This window comes from Mytilus galloprovincialis, chromosome 5, assembly GCF_965363235.1.
Source record: "Mytilus galloprovincialis chromosome 5, xbMytGall1.hap1.1, whole genome shotgun sequence".
Taxonomy (NCBI): Eukaryota; Metazoa; Mollusca; class Bivalvia; order Mytilida; family Mytilidae; genus Mytilus; species Mytilus galloprovincialis.
In genome coordinates, this window is record NC_134842.1 from 37,622,769 (window position 1) to 37,642,987 (window position 20,219).

Sequence of the window (20,219 nt, forward strand, 5' to 3'; positions counted from 1 at the left end):
ATCATACATTCATTTTGATGACTTTCAATTAATTTTATTTTATTTTAATAAATAAAACCGTACATTTCTAGTAATCGAGTGCAGAATTATTTTTTGTGCGTACCAAATAAAGGAAAACCGGAAAGATGTTGTACGGTCACTAAAACACGTGTAGTGCAATAGAAAATTAAAATCAGAATACAGAAATAAAATGGGGAAAAGGAAAGGAGGATTTAACTGGAAAGCAAGGCAACAAAATGAAACAGTTGTAGATCGATCTAATGAAAAGAAAGTAAGCTACTATAAAATTGAGAAGACTAAACGAGAGTGTCATACCAAGGCAGGGTTTAAATAGTATGAGTCTGTATGACTATATGACACTGTTGACAGATACTGAGATTCTCAGATAGACCCTTTCCTGTAAATTAATTGGTATACATATTTTCTGCCTACATATATAGATGACAGGTTCTAAAATCAGATTTCAAACACATGGTAATTATGATGACAATCCATTCTAAATCGCTTTCAGTTCTATTGTCTTCTACAATGTATCTATCGCATCTGTAAATATATTCTGCCAATCAAGACACACCTCTTGGAACCCAGGTACGGCATATAAAAATGTTAGTATATACTTTGAATATCCTTTCCAGTATTTACATGAAATCCTAGTCTGAGATTGACATCCAATGGCTGTTTTGCCAGACAAGCTGGGGCCGGCCGTGTGACGTCAGAGCTCGTCCCATATCAAAAAGTGGATATTTGCCTTTCCAAAATGGATGCCCTGCTTAGTTGCTTCTAAGGATGACTGACGGCCTTGGAATTATATAAATGAAGAGATAAATAAAAAATGAACAGATTAAAGCCCTATTTATATAATTCCAGGGCCGTCAGTCGTAGAAGCAACGAAGCGCCTGAGCGCATCCATTTTGGGTGGGCAAATATCCACTTTTTGATATGGGACTAGCTCTGATATCCCACGGCCCCAGCTTGTCTGGCAAAATAGCTGTTGGACGCCAGAGTAATCTCAATACCAATTCATTTTTAGCTCACCTGGCCCGAAGGGCCAAGTGAGCTTTTCTCATCACTTGGCGTCCGGCGTCCGTCGTCATCCGTCGTCATCCATCGTCCAGCGTCGTTAACTTTTACAAAAATCTTCTCCTCTGAAACTGCTGGGCCAAATTAAACCAAACTTGGCCATAATCATTATTAGGGTATCTAGTTTAAAAAATGTGTCCGGTGACCTGCCCAACCTTCCAAGATGGCCGCCATGGCTAAAAATAGAACATAGGGGTAAAATGCAGTTTTTGGCTTATTACTCAAAAACCAAAGCATTTCAAGCAAATCTGACATGGGTAAAATTGTTCATCAGGTCAAGATCTATCTGCCCTGAAATTTTCAGATGAATCGGACAACCGTTGTTGGGTTGCTGCCCCTGAATTGGTAATTTTAAGGAAATTTTGCTGTTTTTGGTTATTATCTTGAATATTATTATTATCTTGAATATTATTATAGATAGAGATAAACTGTAAACAGCAATAATGTTCAGCAAAGTAAGATTTACAAATAAGTCAACATGACCGAAATGGTCAGTTGACCCGTTTAAGAGTTATTGCCCTTTATAGTCAATTTTTAACCATTTTTCGTAAATCTTAGTAATCTTTTACAAAAATCTTCTCCTCTGAAACTACTGGGCCAAATTAATCCAAACTTGGCCACAATCATCTTTGGGATATCTTGTTTAAAAAATGTGTGGCGTGACCCGGCCAACCATCCAAGATGGCCGCCATGGCTAAAAATAGAACATAGGGGTAAAATGCAGTTTTTGGCTTATAACTCAAAAACCAAAGCATTTAGAGCAAATCTGACATGCGGTAAAAGTGTTTATCAGGCCAAGATCTATCTGTCCTGAAATTTTCAGATGAATCCGACAACCTGTTGTTGGGTTGCTGCCCCTGAATTGGTAATTTTAAGGAAATTTTGCTGTTTTTGGTTATTATATTGAATATTATTATAGATAGAGATAAACTGTAAACAGCAATAATGTTCAGCAAAGTAAGATTTACAAATAAGTCAGCATGACCAAAATGGTCAGTTGACCCCTGAAGGAGTTATTGCCCTTTATAGTCAATTTTTAACCATTTTTTCGTAAATCTTAGTAATCTTTTACAAAAATTTTCTTCTCTGAAACTACTGGGCCAAATTGAACTAAACTTGGCCACAATCATCATTGGGGTAACTTGTTCAAAAAATGTGTGGCGTGACCTGGCCAATCAACCAAAATGGCTGCCACGGCTAATAATAGAACATAGGGGTAAAATGCAGTTTTTGGCTTATAACTCATAAACCGAAGCATTAAGAGAAAATCTGACAGGGTTTAATTGTTTATCAGGTCAAGATCTATCTGCCCTGATGTTTTCACATGGATCGGACAACCCGTTGTTAGGTTACTGTCCTGAATTGGTAATTTTAAGGAAATTTTGCCGTTTTTTGTTATTATCTTGAATATTATTATAGATAGAGATAAACTGTATGCAGCAATAACGTTCAGCAAAATAAGATCTACAAATAAGTTTACATGACCAAAATAGTTAATTGACCCCTTAAGGAGTTATTGCCCTTTATATTTAATTTTTAACATTTTTCATAAATTTTTGTAATTTTTTTAGAAAATATTTTCCACTGTAATTACTGGGCCAAGTTCATTATAGATAGAGATAATTGTAGCAACAAGAATGTTCAGTAAAGTAAGATCTACAAACACATCACTATCACCAAAACACAATTATGTCATGAATTTATCCGTGTCTATTGTTTAATATGCACAAGACCAAGGTGAGCGACACAGGCTCTTTAGAGCCTCTAGTTATTTTAACACAATGAAAAAGAGATATTTACAGCAAAAAGTACACTAACCGAAACATAATTTAAGATTTATTCAGCACAAAAAAAAAACGTGAAAATCTTACTTTATTTTGAAACAATGGAAAAAAATATAGCAATACATATATATTAAACCAGCATAACCAAAACATGATTAAGATTTATTCAATAAAAAAACATCAGTATCTAATTTTACTTCGGAACAATGACAAAAAAATATAGTGCTCAGTACAGTAACGTAAACATGATCAAGATTTATTCAATATAAAAAAACGTTGTCAGAATCTAATTTTATTTTTGAGACAATGAAAACAAAAATTTATAGCAATACACTTACATTTACCAAAACTTGATTACAAAATTATTAAACACAAAACAATGAAAAGGATGCGAACATTGCAGTATTTTCACCTAAGAAAATACTCTGTGTACAGACTCACCTGTATAGTTTTGAAATTTTTGAAAGTTTTAAGGCCGGCCATCCACTAGATATATAAAAGTTAAATGTATTTTGCACAATCCACAGATCATGCTGTTTAAAGTTTTGATTGTTCGTGTATTGCTAGCTAAACATTCAGTGGCAAATATGTAGGACTCAAATCTATGGTGGGTTCCAAATCTATAGCATATTCCTAATCTATGGTAAATATGACGTCATGCCATTCTAAATCTATGGCAGATTTCTTTAAATCCTAATCTATGGCAAGTTTTGTAATTTCCTAATCTACAATGATCTATGGCAGATTTTTGTTGTTTCCAAATCTATGGCAAATTATTGTGCAAATGGAAAACAATGCAGTACATTTTCGGCCAATGACTTGTCTTTTGCGCGTGGAAATATACGGCAACGGGAGCATGTCGTTTTTTTATAAACACATGTGAAATAAACATTCCATAATGGGATGGCAACCAAAAAAATCTTAAATGATGAAATTATATACCTTAAACATGTTAAAACAGAATTAAAGATTGAAACTATTTGTCCCATAAACAAGATTTTGTTACCTGTGCATGGTACCTGTTTAACCCATTCATTAAACCAACTAGTAATTCCTTTAACAAAGAAGAAGGCAGTTTTTTTTCTTCTTAAAAAGATAAATAAAAAAGAACAGTTGGAATTTTCAAATAATATTTATTTCATCGTTAATACACATCTTGATGATTTAAAATGATGTGCTCTGCTTTTTTGAATCTGTGCATGGTACCTGTTTAACCCATAATGATTTATTAAACCAACATAATAAGTCCTTTAACAAACAAGAAGGCTGTTTTTTATAAAAAAAAATATATAGAAGAAACAAATAAAAATAAATAGTTTGAATTCTCAAATAATATTTATTTCAGCGATATCGTTAATAAATCTTTTTCATTTGATGACTATTTAAATGAAGTTTGTATCCGGTAATTTTATCTTCCACTTCATAAACTTTGCCAGCCGTAGACAGTAAACTACTACTAAAAGTCCTTTCAGTCTAAAATATGCGGTACTGAAAATAGCGTTGCTCTTATTCATCACAGGCTTCGGCCGGTACAGCACATTTTGTCCCTCTTCCGAATAATACCTTCATCTTGAATGATGTTAAAATCTATGGGTTCCACATAGTTTGCGGCGGCGAAGATGTAATATGGTGGTATTCAAATGAATTGTGACGTTATATAATACTCTTTCCCCCAGATCTGCCATAGATGTGGAGAAAACAAAAATCTGCCATATATTTGAGTTGTTTGGCGTTTGTAATGTCACATTTAGCATAAATTAGGAATCTGCCATAGATTTGGAACCCGCCATAGGTTTGAGTCCTACAAATATATTATGCATATCCCATCAATGAGTTGTCGCAAATTAATTTTGTAACATTTATCCTGAATCGTGAGGTACTGTCTCCTCGAACCACTGCTTTAAAAAGTGGGGGTACACTGTTTTACCTTTGTCCGTCAGTCCATCTATTCATCTGTCAGTCTGTCCTTCCCATGAAAACTTATTCTGAGGAACTACAATACAAGGATTTCTGAATTTGGTTTCAGGGTTAATATAAGTCAGCTAAAACATGTGATGCTATTTCAGATTCATCACTCAACAAATTCCTGTTTACGTAAATATTTTGGAAGGGGTATCATCAGTGAACAGTAGCTTGCAGTTTCACTTGTTTTATACATATGCATGTTATATCTGCTTTAAAAGTTTGTTATTTTTGCTTTTTTATAGATAAAACTTGATCCAGAAATAGAAGCATCAATAAAGGATGATGAAAGCAATATATTGGTTCTTCCTTCAGAGAAACGTAAATCAAAAACTCTCATCCAGACAACAAAGAAAGTTAAACAGCTGTCGAAAAAAGAAAGAAAAAGGTTGCAACAAGTCCTGGAGAGAAAGAAGAAGAAAACTCATGTAAGTCAAATACAAGTATTAAATTAAAAACATGAATTAAAAGAATTTTTTATGCCCCACCTACGATAGTAGAGGGGCATTATGTTTTCTGGTCTGTGCGTCCGTTCGTTCGTCCGTTCGTCCGTCTGTCCCGCTTCAGGTTAAAGTTTTTGGTCGAGGTAGTTTTTGATGAAGTTGAAGTCCAATCGACTTCAAACTTGGTACACATGTTCCCTATGATATGATCTTTCTAATTTTAATGCCAAATTAGAGATTTTACCCCAATTTCACGGTCCACTGAACATAGAAAATGATAGTGCGAGTGGGGCATTCGTGTACTGAGGACACATTCTTGTTTGTACATATATCAATAAGCAGCAACCCAATGAGAAGAAACTAAAAGGTATCTAGATGCAAGTGTCTGCAGGTCAAAGTCTAAATCTTTACCAATCTGAAAAAGTTGTGAATACTTATAAAGGGAAAGTCATAGTTTAATATTTACGATAAAAAAATAGCATTCATAAATTCAGAACTGATTTATTCATAAATATTTTGCAATCCCATTCATTTTTATACGCCCGGGACGGGACGTATTATGGTATACCGTTGTCCGTCTGTCCGTCCGTCCGTCTGTCCGTCCGTCGTCCACACTTCGGACAATAACTCAAAAACACTTTCACCAATTTCCAAGAAACTTTGGTGAATTGTTTATATCTATTGACGTAAGCTCCCTTTCGTTTTTTTTTAATTTCAGATTTTAAGTTTTGGATTTATGGGGCTTTATTCATAAAAAAGGGGGGATTTTCAACACTTCGGACAAAAACTCAAAAAGGCTTTCACCAATGTCCATGAAACTTTGGTGAATTGTTTATATCTATTGACGTAAGCTCCCTTTCGTTTTTTTTTAATTTCAGATTTTAAGTTTTGGATTTATGGGGCTTTATTCATAAAAAAGGGGGGATTTTCAACACTTGGACAATAACTCAAAAAGGCTTTCACCAATGTCCATGAAACTTTGGTGAATTGTTTATATCTATTGATGTAAGCTCCCTTTCGGTTATTTTTAATTTCAGATTTTAAGTTTTGGATTTATGGGGCTTTATTCATAAAAAAGGGGGGATTTTCAACACTTCGGACAATAACTCAAAAAGGCTTTCACCAATGTCCATGAAACTTTGGTGAATTGTTTATATCTATTGATGTAAGCTCCCTTTCAATTTTTATTAATTTCAGATTTTAAGTTTTGGATTTATGGGGCTTTATTCATAAAAAAAGGGGGATTTTTAACACTTCGGACAATAACTCAAAAAGGCTTTCACCAATGTCCATGAAACTTTGGTGAATTGTTTATATCTATTGATGTAAGCTCCCTTTCAACTTTTATAAATTTCAGATTTTACATTTCCGTGTTATGAATTTTTATGCTTAAAAAAGGGGGGATTTTCCAATTTTGGGACAATACATTTAAAGCATAAAAGACAAGTTAAAAGAGCAACGGGCGTATCATGCGCTAAAGCGCAGCCCTTTATTTTACCAGGAATCAGTGATTTGGATTTTGAAATTATAAATGCACACATTCATTCTAAATTTACAGTATATAAAAATAAGGACATGTGGTAGCAAAGTGTCTGCTATTATTTATTGTCAACAGTTATTCATCTTTTTTAAACATCTCATAAAATTCTGTTGTTTATTGTCTCCCGATGGTGAAGGATTCATACTTCTTTAACATGTTTATTGAATTAAATTATTTGCTTTATTTTTGGGTAAAATTCCAACATACATTTTTTTTAGTTGATAAAATCCTAAAATTCATTTCTTCACTGTAGAGAGCTGAATTGTTAGATTCTCTATCTAAAGTTCAAGCCAGTACTGAAGAACTTAAACAGTTTTCTAGTGTAGCGGAGATGCAGACAGGAAAATTTAAAAGGTTAGTTAACTGGTTCTAATGTTAGAAATTCACTTTTCCTGTCAATGCCTGTGTACATAAAAAGAAAATTAATGAAATTTAAGTTTATCTTTTACATATATGTTAAGTAAGATATAAACAAAAAAGTTGCTCATCTGTATAGAAGTTTTAAAATCAATTATGTGTTCAGATGTTTTATATCTTTTTACAAGATTTTTTAGAGAATTGAAATTTATTCTATATTCAATGGAATAAGATTCAGAACGTATCTTATTTGATGAACAATTGACACAATTTCTAATACATGGTTTTCAAAATTCCTTTGACCTCACATATGAAAGCATGAGAATCAATTCTTATAGCAGAATTTTGAAAACATAAAATTCTCCATACAGGAACATAAGCGGTATAATATTGTACAGAAAATATTCTTTGTACAGAAACATTTCTCACTTTTATTAACAATACTACCATAAATGAAAATTTTATTATGTGTTCATGTAAGAAATTGTTTTAATTTCAAATTTAGGAAGCTGAACGAAAAGATAATGGACGCTGGTGAAATAAATAGTGTTGCTAAAGGCAAAAAGAAGTCCACACAAATGAATGTTGATGAGTCAGATGATGGCAATGAGTCCGATAGTTCTGTTCATACATCAGATATGTCTACAGATGAAGAAAGTGATTCTGATGATCAAGGTCAAATTCAAGGTCATACAGAGGATAGTGGATGTGATATTGAGGACAAAAACAATGTTTCCATGGAAACAGAAACTAATGCAAAAATACAAAATAAAAAGCAAATGGAAACCTCAAAATTAGAAGAAAAGTCAGTATTGAAAGATAAAAGTACTGCAGATAGTGACAATAGTAAGGAGAAAATGGATAAGAAACCAGCTGTTAATATACCTGTACAAAGATTACCTGAAATGCAGGTATTTAGATGATAAGTTATACTTTCCATAGAAGGTGGATATTTTTATGCCCCACCTACGATAGTAGAGGGGCATTATGTTGTCTGGTCTGTGGCTCCGTTCGTTCGTTCGTCCGTCCGTCCGTTCGTTCGTCCCGCTTCAGGTTAAAGTTTTTGGTGAAGGTAGTTTTTGATGAAATTGAAGTCCAATCAACTTGAAACTTAGTACACATGTTCCCTATAGTATAATCTTTCTAATTTTAATGCCAAATTAGATATTTACCCAATTTTAAAGTGCATAAAACATGGAAAATGATAGTGTGAGTTGGGCATCCGTGTACTTTGGACACATTCTTGTTATTTATAATCATTGCGTGGATTGGTTGATTTCAGTTCTTCATTGGTCAAAATTCAAAAATGAGGTCAATTTTTTATGCTTTCCTCTGAATTTGCCTACTGTAATAAATTTAAAAGGCAACCATGCTGAATGACTTCCTACAGTTAAAAGATTATCTTTTGTAGATCCTTGGAAAAGGATGATGAGGTTTGTTTACATATCCTCTAAAAATCTTCTTAGAAACAGATTCTACCACTGTATCTTGTTGGATGGTATGATTGTCTTGTGTGATCCCTACACTAACTGTTTCATTTAAAATTTAAAGTGCAAATTAAGCCTCAGGTTTTAAATTTTACATATTCAACCTGTTATAATTGAGAAAAATAAATATGAAGTTTAAAATTTTACAGGAATCAAGATTGAAATTACCAATCTTGTCAGAGGAACAGTCTGTCATGGAAACCATCAATGATAACATGGTTACTATAATATGTGGTGAGACGGGATCAGGAAAGACAACTCAGGTTCCACAATTCCTTTACGAAGCTGGATATGCACAGTAAGCAGCAGTTATACCAGCACTTAAGGAATGGGGGTTATATTGCAATCTCCTTGGTCAATCTATTAAAATATTTTAGGCACTGACATGTAATAGTATTTTGTAACATTTACAGCATTGATTATCTTAAATTAACACCAAACCTTACTAATGAGCAGAGAATAAGATCTAAATTAGATAAAAATAAACACGAAATAATTAATTTATAGTTTATTCTCTCATTCACAAACAGTTTTCAGCAATAATTATTTTTGCATGCAGATAAAAGTGAGTTGTGAGAGAGTGGTCAAGGTAGTTGATTAACAACAACAAAATATGTTTTTTGATTGAATGTATTGTTGGATTCCTGTCTCATTGATGTTTACCTGTCATCAACCTTAGTTTATAAATCAATGCAACAACATGCTTGTGCTTCAGATTACTGAACTTTTGTTTCATTGCAGCACTAATGGTATAATAGCCGTGACAGAACCCAGAAGAGTTGCAGCCATTAGTATGTCTAACAGAGTGGCTAAAGAGTTAAATCTAACTGAGAGGTATGTTAGTCACATGTTACTGTGTTAGTCACATGTTTCTGTGGATTCATTTATTTTCGTGAGTTTCAATTTTCATGGACTGCTGAAAACTTGCATATTCCAAGATATTTCATTCAGTAGTTTTGCCAATCTCTGCATACAAAGCCTACTGAAAATATGATATTCGTTGAATATTTGAATAAGTGGTTCACAAAACCCAGGAAAATTGGTATCCAACGAAAAATAATGGATCCATAGTAATAGAAAGCCTGATTTTTGTAACAAAATCTATGGATATGTTTAAAGACAGGTACATATTTAAAATGGGTACTTTATGAATGGAAGAAATACAGATTTTATCATTTACATAATAGAATGAATACTTTCATATTCCAGAGATAAGAGCCGGTCTAGTAACCACTAGTCTCTGTTCATTACTCTGTTACATCAGCCTGAATCACAGAGGGAACTTAGTGTTCATTACTCTGTTACATCAGCCTGAATCACAGAGGGAACTTAGTTATGTGTTATTTGTTACTCAAATTGTTTTCTTTCAAAATTATTCAAATTGTGCACAGAGATAACATACAGAATAAAACTGTATATGCATTGAATCTTGGACTGATTTGAATGATAATTTTTTCAGGTTTTTCCATCGGTCATTTTGTCTATGGAACTTCGCCATTTTTGTCATTGTAATTTTTACAATCAGGCCAAATAAAAATATATGTGTGGTTCCAGTCACCCTACCTACCCTACTTTTTAGTCGTAATATTAGCCTACCCTAAAGATTTTGTTGTCATTTTCCATTAAGCACTGTCAAAGTCAGAATGTTGCTCCCATAGACTCAATGTAAAAAAATAACATAAAATAAAATAAAATCCCTACCTACCTAATGTAAATTTTTTTTAGATGTAACTGGAACCACACATATTATTTTATTTGGCCTCAGCAGGAGATGCCATCAAAAAGGTCTTTCCTAACAACCAGGTTTATTGTTGACTTTATTGTTTCATGAGGAACATCACTGTCAACATTATGACATTTTTTTATTTTACAGAAAAGTATCATACCAAATTAGATACGAAGGCAATGTAACACCAGACACAAAAATCAAGTTTATGACTGATGGTGTTCTACTGAAAGAAGTCCAAAAGGTCTGTAAACTGAAGACATTAGGCTAAACTGTCAGACCTTAAGGTGTTACCCAACACTTTAACTAAAATTAATTTGGCTCGTTTAATTTTCATAAAATTTTGACAAAGTATTTACTTTGACCCTTTGACAAAAATATAAAAATTTCAAAAAATTTTAGCCAACCGTTTTATCAATAAAAATTACACTGGTTATATAAAAGTTTGACAAACACTTATTTTGATCATCAAGAAGCTTAATATTCCCTAAACAACACAACGTAATTAAAACGTTTATGTGACTTTACAGAGTTATCTCCCTGTATTGTTAGGTACCACCTTAAGATGCCAATTTTATCAATTGAATAGAATTGACAAAGTAACAAAACTTTACAATATTCATTCATAATTTTGGAAAACAAAGATTATCTATTTTAAGATTTGATTGACCTTTAGAGGTAATGTGTTCTTTATACATTTTCATGAAGAAACATGTTTATTGAAGATTATAATGTATGGACTAATGAAATATTGAACATAGAGAATTACAGATTTGTTAACAGTACCTTAGATGTTTGTTTATGCTCAGATAAATGGGAAGATAAAGAGTGGCAATCTAAAACTTAATATGAAAATATCAATGTCATTTTGTGTCAAAAGAAGTAAAAAGATATACCATGAACAAACGTAACAGACAACTATATCTACATAGAATTCCATTAAAAATAGGGTTTGACTTGTTGTTCATGAACAACTCTTGGTCAATACATGATACAAAAGAGGCCAAAGATACAAACTCATGGGTCAAGAAAAACTGACAACGCCATGGCAAAAATTATGGAAAGACAAGTTCACAAAACACTACATAGAAAACTAATGACTAAGCGATTTGAACCCACACCAAAAAACTAATGACTAAGCAATTTGAACCCACACCAAAAAAAAAAAATGACTAAGCAATATGAACCCACACCAAAAAACTAATGACTAAGCAATTTGAACCCACACCAAAAAAACCTAATGACTAAGCGATTTGAACCCACACCAAAAAACTAATGACTAAGCGATTTGAACCCACACCAAAAAAACTAATGACTAAGCAATTTGAACCCACACCAAAAAAAAAATGGGTGTGATCTCAGGTACCCTGGAAGGGTAAGCGGATCCCTCTAGTGTAGAAATGAGTGTGGAGAAAAGGTAATAAAAAATAAAGATAACAATAATTATTATTTTATGTTTTAGGATTTTCTTTTGACAAAATACAGTGTTGTGATTATTGATGAGGCCCATGAAAGGAGTGTTTATACAGACATTCTGATTGGTCTGTTATCTAGGATTGTACCACTTAGAAATAAGGTAGGATTGATTGGTTTATCATCATTTGGATTAGTCCGATTTTAGGGAAGATATTATGAAATTGCTTGAAAATTGGTGAGTTTCAGCATATTTGATTTTGTAAGTCTGAAGTTAAGAAAAATACTTTAGTCAAGAGTAAACACTTGAATATATCCATCACTGATAGGCATAGAAATCCTTTCAGGTAAACTTAAAATCAAACTGACGAAAAAATGTTCCTGAAACCAAACGAGCTTTTAAACCATAACAAAGCAATTTGTATGTTTTCAACATTGATGGACCAGTAAAACTGAATAAACAAAGCATGGTACCATACTTATGAAATTTCTACAAACAGATATAATAAACGAAAAACCATGCACATATCTTTTTACATTGTAACTGATTGTTTACTGATATCTTTAATGGTATAATTTTTATATTGATTTCAGCAAGGAAATAGACTGAAGTTAATCATCATGTCTGCAACCTTGCGAGTAGAAGATTTTACAGAAAACAGAAGATTGTTTAAAATAGAGCCACCTGTTGTAAAGGTCAGTATTTTTAAGTTAAGGGAACAGTAGAATCTTTGATTTCAAACCTGCTTTTAGAAGTGTGCATTTATAGTATGCCTCAGATTTGTTATCATTTTGGTTTAAAAAAATTTAGAATCAACGTCAAAATCAAGAAGTACAATATTGATAAATCAATATAATTTACCGTTATTCCTGGTACCATAAGATAAAATTGCACTGAAAGTAGTTATTTAAAAGTACACGTCTGGTGCACCCCAATTTAATGATGGGTGTTCGAACTGAAACCCGGTTGCCATATTTGTTACTGATCAATGTCACCTGTTGTACACAAATTGTGCAATAATATCCTTAAAATATCTTCCGGACGTTACTGCTGACAGGATTAATTGAATTGTTACTTAAATTTCAGCGTGTAATACGTCAAATCATCTGACACCATGACAAATGAAAGAGCTTTTTTTTTTTAAATTTTTTTTAAATTTCAGCAAAATGTTGCATATAAATAATGCTATCAAATTTATCAACCGTAATTTTTTTGCAAAATGTAAAAAAAGTATTGAAAATATAATTGAGTTTACAGTAGATAAATACATTGTTGATATTGTGTTTGTTTTTTATTATGACAGGTAGATTCTAGGCAGTTTCCTGTTACAATACATTTTAACAAGAGAACACCGCTGGAAGATTATCTTGGCGAAGCCTTCAAAAAGGTAAATCAATGTTGGAAATTAGATTTCTGGTAGATCAAGAGGGGTATATGTTTAGTTTTCCAAAAAGCCAGTAGGCAAGAAAGTTTTCTTTACATAAAATTTCAACAATTCAACAGGCTTATATTATTTGTTAAACTGCAGGCATTTGACAAAGTTACTGATTAAAATTTTTAAAGACTTTAAAATTGGCCAATGCTGTTTCTGTGCAAATAATGCAGAACATAGTCTGCCTGTATTGAATGAATTGTCCAAGTAGGGTGAATTGTTTTTCTGCAAATGATAGTAAGTAAGACAGTTAAATTTCTAATTTTGATGTGTAGGTCTAGTTAGAAGCACTGCATTGGACACTGGAATAAGCAAACTGGAAAAATCTTTATATAATTAATACTTTAATGGTATGTTTAAAAAAAGTGATTGATCACCAATGGCTATCTATAAGCATGGCTGCTATTTCAAAAAATATTCTGTCTCCTGAGAACACAATTTCATAGTGCTGGTAATTGATTAAGTCCGTGTTATGAATAGAAGTGTTTGTAATACAAGCTTCTTTGAGCCTCTAGTTTGTCAATTTTAGCTGCATTTTGTTTTATAGGTGTGTAAAATCCACAAACGTTACCTGAAGGAGGGATATTGATGTTTGTTTTACAAGCTCCTATGAGCCTCTAGTTTGTCAATTTTAGCTGTATTTTGTTTTGTAGGTGTGTAAGATTCACAGGACATTACCTGAAGGAGGGATATTGGTGTTCGTAACTGGGCAACAGGAAGTACACACCTTATGTAAGAAGTTACGTCAAACCTTCCCTTTTGAAGGCAAAGCTGGTAAGTATTAAACATGTCTACAAGACTCTCCTTTATTTATATGGCTTGTATAGATATAAGTATAACAAAGTTACTAATCCTTCTTTTTATGCATTCAATTTCATTACAGTAAAAATTTATAAGGATATTGGGTCATAGCAATGTTTTATAGTCATACATTTTTGTAAAGTAACCCTGGTCCAAAGTTAATGACCATGATATCGATGAAGAAGATGTATGCACAAAACATAGCCAAGGAGAAAAAAAGCTTGTCATGATAGGAAGCAAAGAATTATATCTGTCAAGGGAGATAATTAGACCAAATGGTCCACATTTTAGTACAATAGATGCTTTGCTGTTTAATGCAGGGTAAGGCTTTATATAAAATTAAAATCAACATGCATAGAGAAACTTTTGCTGTGTCAAATCAGAAGTTCCCATATTATATCATGATAATACAAAGTAGAAACTAATTAACTCAGTTAGTATTTCTATTTACTGTAAACAAGAGCCACTAGTTTGTTACAACATGTACAATGTGACTGATGCCAACAATTTATAAAAAACATTTAAATTTTAAATTAGTTTTGGTATTTAATTTATCTTTTTCACAATTTATGAACATGATGAATGTGATTGAGGTGTCATGATTATTTTCTTTTACTGTTTTCAGAACAAAAGTTGAAGAAGAGTCGAAGGAAAAAGAAAGAAAGCAAGACAGAAATTCTCCCAAAAATAAATTTAGATAAGTATGTATAGTAGTAGCTGTAATATCCTTATTTATAAGACTTCTTACATAAAAACTTAACTTAAATTTTATATAGAGTTGTCTTGCTACAGAGTCGATATATGCACTTTTTAAAATGCTTCAATAACAAAACATAAAGAGAATTATATATGGACAAAGCTACAATGTATTTTTTTAGCTCACCTGACCTGAAAGGTCAAGTGAGCTTTTCTCATCACTTGGCGTCCGTCGTGCGTAAACTTTTACAAAAATCTTCTTCTCTGAAACTACTGTGCCAAATTTAACCAAACTTGGCCACAATCATTCTTGGGGTATCTAGTTTAACCCTTTCGCCGATGAGTCCCGGTTTACCGGGATTCACGCTTCAGACAGCTGACGATGAGTCCCGTTTTACCGGGATCGGAATACCTCTTTTATGTTTCCCGCTTAAAACAGTGCAAACATGAGTTATCTTTCTTTGATGAATACCCGGATGAAAGTGTAAACATGACGCTTCCGTTTGTTGAAAACCGTGTCAAAATCAGAGGAAATTTACGGAATTTACGAGAATTTGAAATGAGGGAACATTTTTTTTGAAAGAATATGGAAGAATTGAAGCCAAACTAGTATACTTTTTTGACAAAAAATGTCGTTTTAAGTACAAAACACTTGCAATGGACATCGTTCAGTGTGAGGAATTTGTACAGCCTCATAAAAATTTTCAAAATTTTGCCGTTTTGGGTTAAAAAATTACGATTTGGGGTCAAAGAGCAGAATTTTGAGAATTTCACCTAGAAAATGTTGAAAATTTGAAAATTTGAATATTTTAAGAAGAAAAAATTATTAAAACATGAATAAAACTGTGAACATGGTGTTAGTGAATGAAATAAATACACAAATAACTACAAACAAGTTTTTATTGACATTTATTATGAAGATCTCCCACTTGAGTAATAGTAGCCAGGGAAGCCATCGTCTCAGAGTAGCTTCTGTCTGGGCAGCAATCGGTGAAAGGGTTAAAAGATGTGTTCGATGACCTGGCCATCAAACCAAGATGGACGCCATGGCTAAAAATAGAACACAGGGGTAAAATGTATATTTTGGCTTATATCTTTAAAACCTAAGCATTTAGAGCAAATCTGACATGGGGGTTAAATTGTTGATCAGGTCAAGATCTATCTGCCCTTACATTTTCAGACGAATCGGACAACCTGTTGTTGGGTTGCTGCCCCTGAATTGGTAATTTTAAGAAAATTTAGCATTTTTTGGTTATTATCTTATAGATAGAGATAAACTGTAAACAGCAATAATGTTCAGCAAAATAAGACCTACAAATAAGTCAACATGACCAAAATTGTCAGTCATCCCCTTAAGGAGTTATTGCCCTTTATAGACAATTTTTAACCGGATTTTTGTGACAAAAATGTCGGTTATTGAATTGGGGATGTACGGCAGCGGGCGGCAATCAAATGTTGTCCGTGCATTAACTCATGAACCGTTCAACCAAAGCTTTTAAAATTTTAATATGTTGTTACTGACAACTAAATGAAGGTCAAGTTCAATAATGGCGATTTTGACTTTTACCGTTCAGGAGTTATGGTTCTTGAAAGATTGAAAAATGGAGTTTCCAGTTGTGTCCGTGCATTTACGCATGAACTGTTCTACCAAAGCTTCCCAAATTTTAATATGTTGTCACTGATGACAAAATGGAGGTCAAGTTCAATAATGACGATTTTGACTTTTACCGATCAGGAGTTATGGTTCTTGAAAGATTGAAAAATGGAGTTTCCAGTCGTGTCCGTGCATTTACGCATGAACTGTTCTACCAAAGCTTCCCTAATTTTAATATGTTGTTACTGATGACAAAATAGAGGTCAAGTTCAATAATGACGATTTTGACTTTTACCGTTCAGGAGTTATGGTTCTTGAAAGATTGAAAAATGGTGTTTCCAGTCGTGTCCGTGCATTTACGCATGAACTGTTCTACCAAAGCTTCCCAAATGTTAATATGTTGTTACTGATGACAAAATGGAGGTCAAGTTTAATAATGACGATTTTGACTTTTACCGTTCAGGAGTTATGGTTCTTGAAAGATTGTAAAATGGCGTTTCCATTCACGTTGTTGCATTTACTCATGAACCATTCAATCTAAGCTTTTTAAATTTTAATATGTTGATACTGATGACAAAATGGAGGTCAAATTTGATATTGACGATTTTCACTTTCACCATTCATCAGTAATGGTTCTTGTAATATTGCCAGGACACAAATAAATGTTAATAAATCCGGTTTGCTGTCGTTGTGACAGCCTCTTGTAACAACTTTATCGTCATTTTTTGTAACTTGTACAAAAATCTTCTCTGAAACTACGGGGCCAAATTTAAACTAACTTGGCCACAATCATAATTGTGATATATGGTTTAAAAAATGTGTCCGATGACCCCGCCTACCAAACAAAATGGCCGACATGGCTAAAATTAGAACATAGTGGAAAAATGCAGTTTTTGCTTTATATCTTTGAAACTAAGACATTTAGGGCAAATTTGTCAAGATTTAAATGTCCATCAGAATAAGATCTATCCCCTCACAAATTTTCAGGGAATCCTACAACCCGTTGTTGGGTTGCTGCCCTAAAATTGGTAAATTTTAGGAAATTTTGCAGTTTTTGGTTATTATCTTGAATACTATTATAGATAGAGATAAACTGTAAACAGCAATAATTTTCAGCAAAGTAAGATCTACAAATAAGTCAACATGACCAAAATTGTCAGAGAACCCCTTAAGGAGTTATTGTCCTTTATAGTCAATATTGAACAACTTTTCGTCATTTTTGTAACTTGTAAAAAAATGTTCTTTTCTAAAACTATGGGCCAAATTGAACAAAACTTGGCCACAATCATTTCTAGGGTATCGATTTTGAAAAAGTGTCTAATGACCCCGCCTACCAACCAAGATGGCCGACATTAGTAAATAAGGTAAAAGGTGAGCGACACAGGCTCTTGAGAACCTCTAGTTTCTATTTTGATGAAGATATAGTTGGTACATTGAGACATTAAATATCTTTGCGCAAACCTTAAATTTTACACACTTGACAGATACTTGGCAACACACACATAAATGATTTTGTAAGTACAATACAAATTGACACACTAGACAGATACACTGAAAAACACACTATAAATAATTGTGTAAGGACAATTTTTAGCTGTATTTTATAGATATATAATTAATATTATTTATAGTTATTCCATTGAACCAGTAGATGAGGAAGCTGAAAGAGAGGCTGATGATTCAGATCAAGAAATAGAGGATAATTTTATGGAGGGTGATGATGATGTGACTTCACAGGTACAGTTATATACTGAGTAATACAAAACATGCAATGCCACCTTTTATCTGATTAAATTTTCTTATTTTCCCTGAAACCACTAAACCAATTAGATAACAAATGACAAGATTGCTCCTTATGGTGTCTAGAATATTATAGGATTAAATGTCTTTTTAAAGGAATTTATTGGTGTATAAACTCAACCAATTCACTCACTTTTATAAAATGTTTGTGAGTGACTTGGTCCAATTTATACACCAATAAAATCCTTTAAAAATGTGTTTCATCCTTGGAATTCTGTAAAATTGGAAATATGGAATTCTAATCACATGTAAATTGTATATTTGTGTCATTGAATTGGTGTGGCGCATGCATTTATCTTTATTAATGTAATCTTCACAATATTAAGTATTTGATAAAGGGGTTCTCTTTGTAAAGATAAGGAGATGTATTATAATTGCAAGTGAGAAAACTATTCAATATATTTCTATATTATAATGACTATGTTGAATTATATTTATCATGTTTATGTAACTATTGAATTATATTTATGTGTTATATATGTAAGAAATAGTTCGTTTAAGTACTAGCAAACATGTTAACTTATTTCTGTGCTATATATATTTGAATTGCCAACGCATTGTTTTAACGATGTGATCTACGATTTAAGGATGAATGCTGAATTATCAGAACTTGTATAAATTGAGGATTTGTTTATTTATGAAGAAAATTTCATACCTCTCTGAATGTTTTTGCTGTAAACTGGGGTGGAAAACAAAAACATTTTTTTGAACCCTTAATTCTTTTGCAGCAATAAGAGGTTATACATTATAACTTCTTTAATTCTTTTTTCAGCTTGGTGAAGATTTACAGACAGGTGGCACCACAGAACCTCTCTATGTTTTACCTTTATATTCATTGTTGTCAAAAGATAAACAGAGCAAGGTAAATATAAAATAACAAGTTGTCAAATTAAAATGTGTATTAAGAATTTTATAAAAGGTCCGGTTGCAACTCCATCAGTACCGTAGTACATATATTCTATACAGAGGGTAGGAAGGGACTTTCAAATTATCCTTACAACCAAGAACCATTTTTGAGATAATTTTGCATTTTGGTAATAGATGCGTATCCAAAAAAAAGACCCACGACCTGTTCCACTTTCAATTATTAAACTTCCCTCCCTACCCTCCCACATACATTTTAATGGAATAACCCTTAGATTATCCTTCGTATGAGACAACATGTTGAATTATGACTTGTAAGATTTCTTATTGAATGGGAAAAAAAGGTATATCACTACCTTGTTACCCATTGGTTATAGCAAATTACATGTAATGAGCATAAAAAGTATAAATTGACTCTGGTTGGGGAAATATAGGCATTTTTATGTTATGTTAGATAATAAATATACTAAATGACTATAAAACTTCTCTGATGTAATATTCAGAAAAAAAAACAGATTTCATTTGGTCAATATTGGAAATAATAAAATTATACATTGTTGTTTTTTGTCGAGCCTGCAACTTTTGTTGCAGAAAGCTTGACATAGGGATAGTGATCCGGCGGCGGCGGCTACGGCGGCGGCGGCGGTGTTAGCTCACTTCTTAAAAGCTATATATTTTAGAAGGTGGAAGTCCTGGATGCTTCATATTTTGTATATAGATGCCTCATGTTACGAAGTTTCCGTCAGTCACATGTCCAATGTCCTTGACCTCATTTTCATGGTTCAGTGACCACTTGAAAAAAAAGTTCAGAATTTTTGTTACGTTGAATTCTCTCTTAATATAAGTAATAGGATAACTATATTTGGTATGTGCATACCTTGCAAGGTCCTCATGCCCGTCAGACAGTTTTCACTTGACCTCGACCTCATTTCATGGATCAGTGAACAAGGTTAAGTTTTGGTGGTCAAGCCCATATCTCAGATACTATAAGCAATAGGGCTAGTATATTTGGTGTATGGAAGGACTGGAAGGTGTACATGTCCAACTGGCAGGTGTTATCTGACCTTGACCTCATTTTCATGGTTCAGTGGTTATAGTTAAGTTTTTCTGTTTTGGTCTGTTTTTCTCATACTTTATGCAATAGGTCTACTATATTTGTTGTATGGAATGATTGTAAGGTGTACATGTCTAGCGGGCAGATGTCATCTGACCTTGACCTCATTTTCATGGTTCAGTGGT

At 32.8% G+C, this 20,219-nt stretch overlaps 1 protein-coding gene across 1 annotated transcript in view; it reads left to right on the forward strand.

The window, feature by feature from the left end:
* Positions 1-115: 115 nt before the first annotated feature.
* The window catches only part of LOC143075753 (putative ATP-dependent RNA helicase DHX37), a 35,297-nt gene continuing 15,193 nt past the window's right edge, over positions 116-20,219 (forward strand). The window contains exons 1-14 of the mRNA XM_076251317.1: positions 116-271; positions 5,072-5,254; positions 7,063-7,163; positions 7,672-8,077; positions 8,803-8,951; positions 9,395-9,487; positions 10,527-10,623; positions 11,842-11,955; positions 12,387-12,488; positions 13,097-13,180; positions 13,879-13,999; positions 14,652-14,727; positions 17,948-18,053; positions 18,889-18,978. Coding sequence (XP_076107432.1) covers positions 191-271; positions 5,072-5,254; positions 7,063-7,163; positions 7,672-8,077; positions 8,803-8,951; positions 9,395-9,487; positions 10,527-10,623; positions 11,842-11,955; positions 12,387-12,488; positions 13,097-13,180; positions 13,879-13,999; positions 14,652-14,727; positions 17,948-18,053; positions 18,889-18,978 — 1,803 coding nt within the window. The 5' untranslated portion in view covers positions 116-190. The remainder of the gene's footprint in view (positions 272-5,071; positions 5,255-7,062; positions 7,164-7,671; positions 8,078-8,802; positions 8,952-9,394; positions 9,488-10,526; positions 10,624-11,841; positions 11,956-12,386; positions 12,489-13,096; positions 13,181-13,878; positions 14,000-14,651; positions 14,728-17,947; positions 18,054-18,888; positions 18,979-20,219) is intronic.